Source organism: Giraffa tippelskirchi, chromosome 9 (genome assembly GCF_054371585.1).
Source record: "Giraffa tippelskirchi isolate mGirTip1 chromosome 9, T2T-mGirTip1v1.2.pri, whole genome shotgun sequence".
Classification (NCBI taxonomy): Eukaryota; Metazoa; Chordata; class Mammalia; order Artiodactyla; family Giraffidae; genus Giraffa; species Giraffa tippelskirchi.
In genome coordinates this window covers 84,000,458-84,015,599 of record NC_137283.1, presented here as the reverse complement: position 1 = coordinate 84,015,599, position 15,142 = coordinate 84,000,458, and the positions used below count along the sequence as shown (strand labels likewise).

The following is a 15,142-nucleotide window of genomic DNA, read 5'->3' as shown; positions in this document are numbered from 1 at the left end:
CATCACCAACTCAATGGACATGAGTGTGAGCAAACTCCAAGAGGTGGTGAAGGACAGGGAAGCCTGGAACACTGCAGTACATGGGGTTGCAGAGTCAGACATGACTGAGAGACTTAACAACAGATCATAAGATAACATCATTCAAACTTCCAAACAGAAAGGCATTCTACTAGTATTCTTCAAATTAATCAAGGAAACTTAGGAGATGTAACAAATGTATCATCTCAAACTGGATCTTGGAACAGGAAGAAGTTATCAGTCAAAAACTGGTGAAATGAGACCAATGTTTGTTGCTTAGTTTAAAATGTTATATCAGTGCCAATCTCTTAGTTTATAAACGCACTATGACTATAACATGTTAACATTAAGAGCAGCTGGGTAAAGGGTAAATGAGTTCTATTTTTATAACTTTTCAGTACTCATTTAAAATGATTTCAAAAGTTTTTTTAAAAAAGGTTATTCTTATCTATTTAATGAATGTCACTGAATAAACAAAAAAGTTTTTTTTAAGTGTCTTTATTTTTGGCTGCACTGGGTCTTCACTGCTGCATAGGCTTTCTCTAGTTTCGGGGAGGTGGGGTGGGGGCTCTCCTCTCCAGCCGTGGTGCTTGGACACCATGGTGGCTTCTATTAGTGCAAAGCATGGGCTCTATCTAGGCAGGTGGGCTCAGCAGCTGTAGCTCACAGGCTTAGTTGCCCGGTGGCATATGGAATCCTTTCAAACCAGGGATCTAACCAGTGTCCCCCGCACTGCCAGGTGAATTCTTAACCACTGGACCACCAGGGAAGTGTCTGAATAAACAAAAAAATTTTTGTAAAATGTCTGGGGCTTACTGATATCTAAAACCATATAATAGGCCAAATCACTTAACTTACTGAAATGCATCTGGGTAAAGGGAATGATAACCGTACCTATTGTGCAGTTCTTCCCTGAGGATCAGAAATAAGTTTCTTTTTGATCTAGGGAGAAAATAGTAAAGCACAGTGGTTAAGAGAATGTGTGGTCTTTATCATCATATAGACCTGGATTCCAGTACTAGTCTGTGTCCTTGAGCAAGTTATAAAATCCCTGCAAACTTCAATTTCCTCCTCTGTACAAAATGGAGGTAAAGTCGGACTTAGCTTATTGAGATCCTGGGTAGGGAGCTAGGACAAAAGCAAATCATCAATGTCAAGCATCTGACTCAGCTCAAGTGCAGGGTAGGAGTTCAGGAAAGGTTTAAGCTATGAATGTTAAAGAGGCTAGTCATTATTACCACACTTAATAAACCTAGTGAGCATAACTATGCATTACAAAGTATACTAATTCATAACAACTGCAAAATTATTAAGAAAGAAGCTATGTTTTGAATATTCTCTTTATAAAATATGTTCTATACATACACAAAAGATTTTCATCAAAGGTATAGAAAAATATAGGTGCTTTAAAAAAAAAAAGAAACCGTTGGCAACCAGGAAAACTAAGCTGCTTAAAATCATTCAATTTTGGATAGTAAGAGCCACTACTGCTATTTAAAACAAGTGAAAGGCCTATGGGATTAAGACATACAAACTACTATACATAAAAGAGATAAGCAACAAGAACAGGAATTATAGCCATTATCCTGTAACAACTTAATGGAGAATAACCTGCAAAAAATACTGAATCACAATGCTGTACACCTAAAACTAATATAATATTGTAAATCAACTATACTTCAATTTTTTTAAAAAAAAGCCAAAAAATAAACAAGCAAAGGCCTGGGGAAAACAAGATGGACACACAGATTGAGAATCTCTATTCTAAATAATGAACATTAATTTGATGGTAGAAACAGCTTTCATAAATGCTAATTGCTCTTATAAGTAATTTTTTTTAAGTTATTTCAATGTAAATGAAATTTCTACTTAACAATAATATTCCAACATCTATTATTAATACAGTCTTATCAGGTATGGCCTCTTTTTAATTCAGTGATTTTCTTGACTAGAATAATTCTGATCCTAAAATTTAGAATATATCAGGCAACCACTGAATTAACACTGTTGTACTATGTTAAGATTATAACATAGTGCAACAAAACATAATTCTGAAGCTATAACCCACCCAGAGTTAATATTTGGATGCTGAATTTAACAACAATGCTAATATGATCAAAAAGACTTCCAACTATCATCACCTGAATGTGTACTCTCTGACTCATTCTCCAATGATTTCAGATCAGAAATAAATTCTCAACTCAGTTATTAAAAATGGGTCTATATATTTCTAATATACCTGGGAATATTCTAAAGCCAGTGCTACATCCCTAACCTACCTTTCATACAACAACTCAAAACCCTTCACAGGTGTTAACAAATAAAACTGCACACTTACCAACACCTTGGGGCCGACTTAACCTTACAGGGTTACTTTCAAATTTTTGGACATGAGGTGGGTATTCTTTCCTAAAAAGGAAATTTATATAGTTTTATTCTAAAAGAAAAAAAAATTTTTTTTAATGAAAGAGTAGAGGGAATACTTACAATATGTTTATCATAGCTTCTTTGTTACATAAAAAGTGGTACTAAAAAATAACACTTTATTACACAAACATACTAAACCTTAATGCACTACAAGATCCCTAAGAGCAGTGATTATATTTTATTTAAACTGTTAATCTATGCCAACCAAGAGTGGGCAGTCTTTCAAACAAACATGTAATAAATGAATCCAAATATTTATCCTTTCAAAGTAGTCACTCTGGGAAGATATATATATATATATATTCCCCCAATGCACAAAATTTTAGCATTTTTCTTTTGGAACTACTTTCATAATCCATTTATAAAAACTTTAAAAAAAAAGAAAAGCTTGTAGTATTTCACTGTCACATGCAGTTCTGAAATAAAACAAATTACTCAGCTTAAACATCTGCCCAATTTTGCTGTAAATGTTTCTAACTGTTTAAAAATCAATGAATAAAGGGAATAAAGAGCGAATAAGATCTTGTTCTTCAGGATAACTACAAAAGCAGTAAAAAAAAAAAAAAAAAAGGGTTATATACAAAACTAGAAATCATGAAACAAGTATGAATACTTGTGACTATACAATGGGGCTGTAATTATATTAATACTTTAAAAGTATATTACATTGTCAGACTTCATACACAACCAATTTTCAGAATTCTGAACAGGAATCCTTAGTAAAGAAGGATCCTAAAATGTCACAGAAGTCCAAATAAACACCAGTTTGGGAGAAAAGCAAAAAATCTATAGCTAAATTGTGGGATAAAACAATTAAAGAAGGAGATTTGCAACAGACCAGGGAGCTACAAATAGCTACTTCCCCATCCAAATGAAAGGCTCCAAAAATATTTTCATATTATTTTAATGGGGGAATTAAAAGAGGTTATTCTGTTTTTTATAAATCCATTCGCACAAGTGATCAAACCTATCACAAAGCAATACAATTAATTAAGCAAAAATTAAACAAGAATCCTAAAGGAATTTTTCTTATAAGGATTTCATATTTTTATATTGCAAAAATCAAAGCACCTGAACTGAAAGCAAAATATGAAAATGACAAGAAGAACATAAGAGTAGTGACAATAAGAGTAGTGACAGCAGTGTATTTTGATAGCAGCTAGCAAATAGTGAGCATAATGTGCCAGGTACTGTTCTAAGTGCTTTGCATCTATTAATTACTTTGGCCTTCAAGATAACCTTATAAAGTATATACTACTGTTAGCACTTTACAGATGAGGAAACTGAGGCACAATGAGGTTAATTAACTTGCCCATGGTCACAGAACTACTAAATAGCAACACCAGAATCTGAATCCTGGCAAACTGCCTCAATATTGGTAAGTAATAGTATTTTCATTATTATCATTGAGCAGTATTTGGTCCAACTGGGTCATTTCCACACTGTCAAAATTTTGTGAGGATAGATTGTGAAGATGAGAATTTGCCTCAGAGACAGCAGTACCAGTGCTATGAAAAATAAGGTTTTCAGCTCTTAACTACATTAAGCTTTAAATAAAGTACTTTTTTAATATTCTATACATATTCACACTAAAAAAGATATAATATAGTCATCCATATACAAACAATTTTCAATCTCTGTTATAACTCTACACTGGAAAAGTAAAAATACCAACTATAAAATACAACCGAGGCAATAAATTTGAAGCAAAATATGATACAACTATAGTAAACTCCAAAACCTCTATGTATTAAAACAGTGGACAACAGAAACGGAAGATATTCTTAAATACTAAGGATTATCAACAAGCAAAATGATCTGACAGAGTGACCAAAACACCTGGAAATACAAATAATTTGGATTTTTGTCTATTTAAACCTGCTTTACTTATTCTGGGGTATGCTATAAACACAAGTTCATTCAGTAATAACTGGCATAAATCATCTAAGACAACATATCACTGATATAGAGATTACTAATTCACTCAGCTCTCTGCTGTTTGACAGAGTGCTGTGAACCATGCATTGCTGATGTGGAACAAACACCACAATGAATATATGTGTCATATAATGTCCATGACCATCATGTACTGTTAAAAATTATGTACATGTGCCAACATTTCCAAACTTTATGGCCACTCTGTATCTGATATTTACTATATTTTTCCGTATAAGAGCAAATTTTGTTTTAAAAAATGTATTATAATAAGCAAATTATGGAAGTAAAATCATACCTTAATTTTAATACAAGAATAGCAGAATAAAAGTATCTTTTTTTAATAAGAGAATTAAAAGAACTTTATAGATATAGTCTTGTGTTAACTTTCCTCAGTCTGAAGGTTCCATCACTCTACAGACACTAAAAATTTCAAACTTCAAACTAGTATGATGCTTAAGGTTAGGATTTAATTTCCCAGCGGATTTTCTTTCCTACCTTAAACCAAGCAGAAGCAGAAAAGTGTCCCTATCAAGTAGGAGTATTTTTTCTTTTTTTTTTTTCGCTTCTGAGAGCATGAGTTTTGTATAGAAGTTTTAGAGAAGCTCATTTCATTGATCATGGGTCCAATATTTTACAAGCTGCATAAAACTAGATACCTTTTCCCCCTTCTGTGAAAAACTGTTTAAATAACATCAGAATGTTCTGTTTGTTAAAGGTTAGATAGGCTTCAGCTTTGGAAGTTGTTTTTTTTAAAATAAAATTTAGAACAAATTTAGATCTATTGAACAGTTGAAAAGATAGTTCAGAATTCTCTTACATCCCTTACCCAGTTTTTCCTAATGTTAACACCTTCATTATTCTCATATCTATGTCAAAAAAAAAAAATCAACATTTGTACATGGCTTATTAACTAAATGATAGGCTTTGTTCGAATTTTCCCAGCTCTTCCCCTTTCCACCAATATCGTCTTTGTTCCAGAAGACAATCTAGGATTCACTATTTATAGTCCTCCTGTCTCCCTAGTTGTGTGTGTGTGTGTGTGTAGCTCAGTCACATCTGACTCTTTGCAACCCCATGGACTACAGCCTGCCAGAATCATCTGTCCATGGAATTCTCCAGGCACAGATACTAGCCCGCCAGGCTCCTCTGTCCATGGAATTCTCCAGGCCAGGATACTGGAGTGGGTTGCCATTTCCTCCTCCAGGGGATCTTCCCAACCCAGGGGCTGAACCTGGGTCTTCTGTACTGCAGGCAGATTCTTTACCGTCTGAGCCATTAGGGAAGCAGCTTCTTTGTTTCCCAGACTTAAAACTGTTTTTCACGAGCCTGGCATTTCGGAAGAAACTGGTTAGCTATTACGTAGAATACCCCTCAATGTGTGTCTGGTGTTTCACTCATGACTAGACTGAGCTTGTAGGTTTGGTGGATGTCTCATCACATCGTATCAGGGGTTACATATCAGTGATTTATAATACCAGTAAGGTTAACCGTGATCATCTGGCTAAGGTAGTGTTTGCCAGGTTTCTCCACTCCAAAGTTACTTATTTTCCCTTTTCAATGTTCTATTTGGAAGCAAATTCAATTAGTCCAGCCCACACGAGAGGCAAGGGTACTTAAACTCTGAGGCTTCCCTGGTGTCTCAATGGTAAAGAATCCACAATGCAGGAGACACAGGTTTGATCGCTGGGTCAGATCCCCTGAAAAAGGAAATGGCATTCCAGTATTCTTACCTGGAAAATCTGGTAGACAGAGAAGCCTGGTGGGCTATAGTCCATGGGGTTGCAAAAGAGTTGGACACAACTTAGCAACTAAACAATGCTTAAACCCTATTTCTTCCTGAAGAAGGGAGTATCTACAGATATTATTCATTTGGAATTCCTCTGTAGCAAACAGCTGTCAATTTCCCCCAATTCATTTTATGCAGCTTACAAAAATTTTAGGTTAGTTCAGTAAGTAAATCACTTAGTCAATCATTTATACCACTGTCACCGATGGATATTTATTTTATACTTTAGGTTATAACCCAATTGTTTTGGTTCTGGCCCTTGGGAGGAGCTCTTTCAGTTGGCTCTTGTGTTCCTTTCCTGTGAGCTCACCTTTTTAATTCTGGAAAAATATACATAAAATCTACAGAAATATGGAATACTTCACCAATCTGCATGTTATCCTTGTACAAGGGCCATGAAAATCTCTGTACTATTCCAATTTTAGTGTATGTGTTGTTGAAGTAAGCACCCTTTGGTTTTTTTAATTAGATTCTGATACTACAAGATATTCTGAGATTATTTTGTGTTTTCCCTAACCCACCCCTAGAATCAGCCATTTCTCCATGTTCGTTTTATTAGAATATTAGAAACCAGGATCTGAGTGCTAGTTTATTTTTAGTTGGTTTTAATAACTCACTTTATAAACTGTTCCACTGCTGTAACTGATCTCAAAAGATATAAACGTCTATAAAAAAATCAGGTGTGTCTATTTTCCATTAAAATCCATGATTCCAAACTTATGGTTACACTTCAGTTTTGAAGATTTATTAAAACTTCCCCAAGTTGGACTCTAACCAAAACTTTTTGCATTTTAAATATTTTAGGGGAGCTTTATTCATTTCTCAGAGTATCTCCAATATGAAATGCACTCCTTTATCCTATTTAGTGCTTCTAATCCTTAATTTGGTCTCATTTGTTGCTAAAATTCTACTCATGCTTTCCTTTTGTTTGCATCTTTTTTAACTTATTTATTTTTAATTGGAGGATAGCTGATTTATAATATTCTGTTGGTTTCTGCCATACTGTTTGTATCTCTTTTGACTCCAAGAGTCAAGAGACCCTTTACTTACAAACCATTATTTTAGAAGTAGCTGATTCTTATAAACAGTATGATATAGCTGAGTTTAACACAACAGAGTTGTCTTTTAATAAATATATTCAACTTGACCACAATTATTACTATAGCTGATAAACTTCATGTTTTCCTTTCATCTTAGTTGTTCTTTATATTTGTTTCATTCTTTCCTCTTTTTTCCTATCTTTACTGACTTGCACAATTACTTTTCTTTTTTAAAAAATTTATTCATTTGGCTGCGATGTGTCTTAGCTGAGGCATGTGGGATCTAGTTCCCTGACCAGGGATCGAACCCAGGCCCCCTGCACTGGAATTGCGGAGTCTTGGTCACTGGCCCACCAGGGAAGTCCCCACAATTACTTTTCACTTATTTTTTTCTCTCTGGTTAATTTAATAAATACAATAATTACCACCTTCCCTGTCTCAACTCTTATTTCAATTGCATACCATGTTCATTAACATGTTATCAAGATTCCAACTATTTCATCAAGCAAGATATTCTACACACCCCAAAGACATAAAGATCTTTAAAATCCTTTCACTTCCCCATCCTATCCCATTCAATTCCTCTCCCAAAAAAAGCCATAAGATTCCTTTTACCTATGTCTTTCTACCTCTCTAATTCCTAGACTTTGCTGAGCTATTAATAGTTTTGAACAGTCAAAGATTATTACTGATATTCTATTTGGTAAGTGAAACAAGCTTAGCCTCAATTAAAAGCCACATAAATCATACATAAAAGATTATTTTTTTAAAAATCTCAAATATTTATCAGGCAGTAACACTTCTCTACCTAAAATACACTGAAAGTTTTCAGTGAGTGCACCAATGTAAAACTCAAACTCTTGAGATCATCTTACAAAGCCTTTTATGATCTAGGGGTTCTAGCTGACTTTACTAAACCAACCCTCATAACATTTTCCCCTTTGCTCCCCAAGTTCCAGCCACAGTGGTCCGTCTTTCTGTTCTCTGAACATACCAAGCTCAGGCCAGCATTAATATCTTAGCACCACCTCTTTCCTATCTGAAGAAGCCATCTCTATGATCACTATATCTGAGTCTACATTCAGTCCTTGGTTAAATGTTAGCTTTGTAGCTGAGTTTCTCTGAACATGTAAAGAAACCATATTGTCACACTAGATCACATCATCCAATTGTACTTTTAAACACAGAACTTATTATTAGGTGTTTTACTTATTCGTTATCAGTTTCTGCCCATCAAAATGTAAACTACAGGAGAACAGAGGTCTTGCCTATTTTGTTAATCACTGAATTCTTACGCCTAGAACATAGCAGGCACTTGATAGATAGTTGGAAGGAATAAATGTATATAACTAAAAGGCAGTATGTAATTGGAAGTGTTATTTATCAGGTCAAACAATTATCTAAATATTGCAGTACAAGGATGACAATGTCAAAACTGAATCACTGGCTACCATGCAGCCACCATAAAGGAATTCAAAATATTAGCCTATGTGAAAATACTATAATTCAGGCATGGTAAACTGAACATTTATTGATTAGACAGGCCAGCTGGAAGTTGCACACACCTGGATTCTCAAGTCTTGTTTACTGTCCTACTTCATTTTTAGACCTTTTCTAACGTTTCCATATTCAACCACTGTTTTCTTCCCAGTATGCTTTATTATGTGGCAAGGCATGTTATTCTTCTCTTTCCTCACTTACTCTTTTTACAAAATTAAAGACTGTTGCTCTTCTCCAATATTTACTCTTCAAAATAAACATGAGTCAAGTGGTCAAATTTCCTAAAGTAACAAAGTCAACAGGATTTCTGACTAAAATTCCATTAAATTTATCTTAAGGAGCAACGCTATCAAAGAACCAACCAGGAACCAAATACATGCCTCATATCAGGTTCTTTACATATATTTATACGGGAGCTATACATCATTAATTTTATTATTGAATATTTTAGTTTCTACTGTGAATGAAATTTTGGTCTTTTCAATATATACTTCAATTGATCAGAGTGAATTAAAAAAAACTTTATTATTATTAGTCTTACAATCTAGTATCTTGCTATACTCTTATTTCTCAGATATCAAGATAGTATTTTATAAGGCTAATATAAATTGGTACTACCTGTCTGCAAAACAATTTGGCAGTACCTATCAAGAACATTAAAAATATCTGTAAAGAATCCTTCCCAGAGATTTATCTTAAGAGACGCATTTAGAAACTTATATACAAAGTTGTTCATCAATGTGTCATATACAACAGTGAAAAACAACTAGACATGGACAAATGGGTAAATAAATTATGTATATCTGCAGGACAAGCTATTATGTGATCATTAAAAAATCATTTTTACAAGCCAAAATTCAGAATATGCAGCTGTACTTTTATTATGACCCCGTTAGATATATTTAAAAGTAGACAGGAAAAAATATTGTAAAAGAAATGTATAAAGATGCTAATGATATATTTTCTATTTTAAGAACTTCTTAAAAGTTATAAAATATTTCATTGTAACAGCTGTCTTTTCAAACATACCCCATATTTAAGTAAACACGTCCATGCAATGCTATGCTATGCTAAGTCGCTTCAGTCGTGTCCGACTCTGTGGGACCCCATAGATGGCAGCTCACCAGGCTCCGCCGTCCCTAGGATTCTCCAGGCAAGAATACTGGAGTGGGTTGCCATTTCTTTCTCCAGTGCATGAAAGGGAAAAGTGAAAGTGAAGTCGCTCAGTCGTGTCCGACTCTTAGCGACCCCATGGACTGTAGCCTACCAGGCTCCTCTGTCCATGGGATTTTCCAGGCAAAAGTACTGGAGTGGGTTGCCATTTCTTTCTCCAGTGCATGAAAGGGAAAAGTGAAAGTGAAGTCGCTCAGTCGTGTCCGACTCTTAGCGACCCCATGGACTGTAGCCTACCAGGCTCCTCTGTCCATGGGATTTTCCAGGCAAAAGTACTGGAGTGGGGTACCATTGCCTTCTTCGAAACAAGTCTAGTGTTTCATATATATTCTTTTACTACATTCTTTTCACCTTTGTACCTTTCTGTTATTTCAAAATTCTGTACAATATGAACATACTATTTATAATAAAATATTTTTAAAACTTTTGAAATTACTACATGCTCATTTCATAATGGGTCAACAGTCTATTTATAGAGGGGGAAAAAAGTTCTAAAACCAGACTAAGTATTTCATGTTGCTGGTGCCAGCACGTACACTGTATTCATAACCCACTGTCCAAGAGTCAGGAAAGAAGTCACTAAAGTCGCCAATGTCACTCACAACAAAGAAAAATGGCAGCAATTTTTTAAGTTTGAAAGCTCTAGACCAAATCATTGTTTATTATTTTTTCCAGCTTGGTTTTAAACCCAAAATATACCTCATTGTGCCCAGTATGTAGTTTAACCTTCCACAACTCCCTATCTTTTAGATAAGTTTATTAGATAAGCTATCCTCTTGTAAAGCAATCATTTAGTTCAGAGATTTGTAGTCCTTCATATGTTAAGGGATAAAGATAAAAGATTTTCTATCAGTCTTCAAAGGTCAGAAAAAAAGATGTGACTTTGCTTATAAGAAGGGAGGGGAAAAGGTTTATGTGAAAAAAAAGTCCCAGAGTAAAATCTACTGACAGAAACTTTCTCAGTTTAACTCTGACAAAGATAAAATAATTTAGGTAAGAATCCAAAGGATTAATGGGCTAAATTGAACTTAACAGTAAAAAAGGTGCTAAATAAAGCACTCCAGTGTATTTATGTATTTTATAAATATCTGCTGCTTTATGCTAGTCCGTGACAGTAATGTTGGTACAAAAGACAAAGAATTTCAGTATCTATTACAGATATTGCAAACTTTACAGAATATATGTCACTTTCAAATAATTATCTCATTTGTTCTTCACAAATGTCCTTCAAAATTGGGCAAATATCATTATTATCAATTTAGAGTAAGTTATATGCCTACTGGTAATGCTGGCTACTTAATTCTATACCTTTTGATTCCTATTCCAGTTCCAACAAGAATATAAGCTCCAAGAGGGTAGGGATTTCTGTCTGCTCCTAGAAGAGTGCCTTGGCACATGGAGTCACTACAATATTTGCTGAATGTATCAGTGAATAAATTTCCACAACAGAAATATGCCCAAGAAGCCAAAAGAGTGGGGAAAAAAATCAGTTTAACCCTCCAAGGCTATTGGGAGAAAGAGAATAATCTAAGCTCTATACTATTCTGATAATGTAACAATACCTGCATTTTATCTACTATAACACACAGGAAAGAATGTTTATTTCTATAAAACAACAGTCTGGTTCATGTGTGACTGTATAGTTATCTAACATATATTCTTCAGCAATTTTATTAAAAACATCTTATTAATGGTCTTCCCTCCAAAATGAGTCACTTATGAGTTAAAAATTTAAAAGACATAAAATCTACATCTGACAAGAAGTAATAATTTACTCAAAGAGAAACAGAAAAATAAATTTTCTTTTCCAGGAGGTAGGTAATAAAATATCTGCACAACCCATTCATTTAAAACATGTAAGAACTGTGAGGTATTTCATAATTATAAAATAATATGCCTAAGTCTTTTGCTGACAGAATCACCTTTACAGTTCAGAAACTTGGTGTGCATGAAGTAAGATGGAATATAGAGCATTCTATAGAATACTGTAAGTTGTCCTCTTTGCTTCCTCTACACCATTAAACAAAATTATAGAGTCAAAGTCACACAATTAAATCAAATTATAGAAAGTCCCTTCTTTTGACCATCACCAATGACACAAAAGTACTGGCTTAATACAAGGGTTGTTTACCTGTTTTGGGAGGGGAGAATTCATAAAAGGTTCCTGAGATTCAGGGAAGCAAGAAAAAAAGATACGCACATGCACAAAAATTTCCACATAAACACACTGAGGAGAGAGCTATTCTTAAGGGTACTTGTTTCAAAACAACTACAATCATTCCACTATTCAAAAGAAATGTGTTCTTAAAAACTTGTTTCTATGTTATTTACATTACATTATTCAACATTTCTGCTAAAGGATGATGTGTCTGCTAGAATTATTACAAAGGGAACAAAGAAGGATCATAAAATTCTGTCACAAATTTTTGGGTCAGAATAGAGTTTTAACTCCAAGCTTAAGGTATTCTACTCAATTTTTCACCTCACTCTAATAAAGCATTTAGCAAAAATATTATCATAAAATACAACAAGAAATATTTATATAATGTAACTGAAAATAATTTTACTACTAAGATCCTAAAATACTTTATTTAAAGTAGTTACACATCAGTATAAATATATAATAATCATTCATGGAAAAATGTATGTTGAGAATTACCGTGCAATATTACTCATGTAAGTCAAATATCATGTTGTGCTATTAATGTTCCCTTTTATTAAATAATAAGCTTAATGATGAACTCTACTTCAGTGGGTATTTTTCAAAGCATATAAATAATATGATTTTATTGTTGTATCCATGCTCTAATTTCATCAATATTAAGCTTACCTTTCCTTTTGGTCCAGACTGCTTAAAACATGAAAAAGAAAAAAAATGTAAGAGGCAAGACCTCATTTTTGATATATCACTGTAGTTTCAGTAAAGTGCAGTCAATAAGGCAAAACTATGATTTACTTGTTTTAAACACATCACATATGTTATATACTAGTGCTTTCAATCCTGTCAGATATGTAAATTGGTTATCAACTTTTGTCAGTACAGAAATTAATTTATATCTAAACATATTTAAAGAAGAAAAAAGGATGTATAAAGATCAAAAAATTCTTGAAAGAGCTTTATTTAACGATACAACATTTGAGGACATGTGTTATTTAGAGTGGTTACAGCAATAGTCTCCAAGGAACAATACAATTTTGCAAAAGCTAGACAAGTTTTAGAGGTCCCAATCCTGTTACCAGGTGTGATTATAGTTGTCCCTTGGTTATCTGTATGGGATGGACTCTAGGACCCCATGCAGATACCAAAACAGTGGGTGCTCCTGTCCCTTATATAAAAGTGTATGGTATTTCCTCCCATATATAGCAAATCATTTCTAAATTACTTATAGTACCTAATACAATGTAAATGTTATATAAACAGTTGCAAGCACCAGCAAATTCAAGTTTTGGTTTTTGGAACTTTCTGGAATTTTTTTCCTTGAATATTTTTTATCTGTGGTTGGTTGTATCCACAGATGTGCAACCTCCAGATACAGAAGTCCAACTGTATTTGCTTCTGAGCAAAAAAAAATAAAATATAAATTTAAGGTTGAAACTTTTCCACAAAAGCTTTATATTAAATGCAAATACACTATATGGCTGGGGACACTAGAAAAAATCCTTGGACTTAAAATCATGGCCTCTAATCAAAAGTCCAACGTATAAAAGGTCCACCCTTTTCTACAGTTCATGGAAAATTTAAAAAGCTATCAACATCAATTACTCAAGGGATTTTATAAAACCCCCAATTTAGAATAAGAGTCACATTCTACAATTATTTCTTTTACAAAGAAAACTAAATATTCAGAACTGCAAGCAAAACATAGTTAACAAAAATCTCTAATGAGTCCCCATATTAACTCCTGAATTCCTATCATGTGAAGCATACAAGTAAAATATCCATTCAGTCCTGGCAAATTAAGAAAAAAGAATATGGTAAGTTGGTTTTACATAAACAACATTGAAAAGAAACACTTATCTCTTTAAAAAAAATTTTAATGATAAGAAAATGAATTATTACAAACTTACATGAATACCATATTTGAAATTTTACTTCTGTTATTTAAAAAATGTGATAATCTGTATAAGATAAATTAATATTGGACAAATGACAGAAAAATCAAGGAAAATTATCTATCATAAACCTATTAAAGTGAAACAAAATATAAACATCAAAGCTCAATCTCTCTATCCTTATATATTTATTTCTTATGGTGTTACATTTTTAGGAAAAGTAAAATGAAAACCAAAATTTAGGCATTAATACCTAATCTAGTCATTTCCTACTCTACACCGTGTGCCCAGAGTTCTCACTGTCGTTAAAGAGTTTAGTACCACAGACAGTAAAAGAAAGAGGCAGAAGACACAGCAAATACAGAAGAAATGGGCTTGGTTCTTTCCAATAAACCAAAGGAGTCAGGAAGAAAAGAAAACCCCAAAACTATTTAACTTATGAGTTATGGTAGTTTTCCAGTACTCCTCACCTCAGTATGTGTTTATTATCAAGCCTTGCCCTAGAAGAGCTTATATATTGAAAGAAAGAGAGAAAGAAAGAATAAAAGGAATGAAGCTTTTAAAAAATGAGACAGAAAGCCATTATTGGTAATGTAAGACTCGTAAAACTGTTGACTTCATGTTCTTTTTGGACTATTTCTGCTCTTAAAATTTAAAAAGAAAAAAAGCTGATTGATTCTGGTATCTATGACTTGATTTTGGACTTCAATTTGGTCAAAGAGGTACTTTTCATTAATAATAAAATCTTGCTTATTCCAGGAGCCCATTTTCCCACTTATGAATTATATATGCTTTTGTAAACATTCATGTTCCCCTAGGGTCCTTTTAAGTCTTTCTACCTAGCCTTAATTAAAAAAAAAAAAAAAAAAAGGTGAAAATGTAAATAAAACATAAATCAATAAATGTTAAAGTGAGGAGTGGAGATGGTACAGTTATAAAGATTTTTAATTTCCTGCATTTCATTTTTTTCTATACTATCTCCATCACTACTAGTATATAAACAACCTATCTTTTAAATATGAATTAACATTTGGAATGGCAGTAACCAGACTGCACCCATAGTATCCTCCAAATAGTAGCTAATCTGATCTGATACTTTAACACTCCTTTCTTTTAGATTAAAAAGGTGTGGTGTACTTATTTCAATATCTTACAAATTATTCAAAATGCAGGTCTGATTTATAAGACAAGTTATATCACTCACCCC

General features: G+C 33.4%; 1 protein-coding gene and 1 non-coding gene across 43 annotated transcripts in view; both read right to left on the bottom strand.

Moving 5' to 3' along the window:
• The window catches only part of SENP6 (SUMO specific peptidase 6), a 136,445-nt gene that overhangs the window by 63,037 nt on the left and 58,266 nt on the right, over positions 1-15,142 (bottom strand). For 19 of the 42 annotated variants that reach the window (XR_014065736.1, XR_014065735.1, XR_014065731.1 and 16 more), the window contains one exon: positions 2,357-2,427. The exons of 6 other annotated variants lie outside the window; for them this stretch is intronic. Coding sequence is in view for 18 of the 36 variants with exons in the window: in XM_081530796.1 (XP_081386922.1) it covers positions 2,357-2,427 (71 nt within the window). In the remaining 18 variants the exon portion in view is untranslated. Of the gene's footprint in view, positions 1-912; positions 961-2,356; positions 2,428-12,712; positions 12,734-15,142 lie in introns of those variants that run through there. 17 more of the 42 variants (XR_014065729.1, XM_081530795.1, XM_081530798.1 and 14 more) reach the window with 3 other exon arrangements.
• LOC145522092 (U6 spliceosomal RNA) lies at positions 6,515-6,618 on the bottom strand. The gene has a single exon (XR_014065909.1). It is a non-coding gene; the product is annotated as a U6 spliceosomal RNA (small nuclear RNA).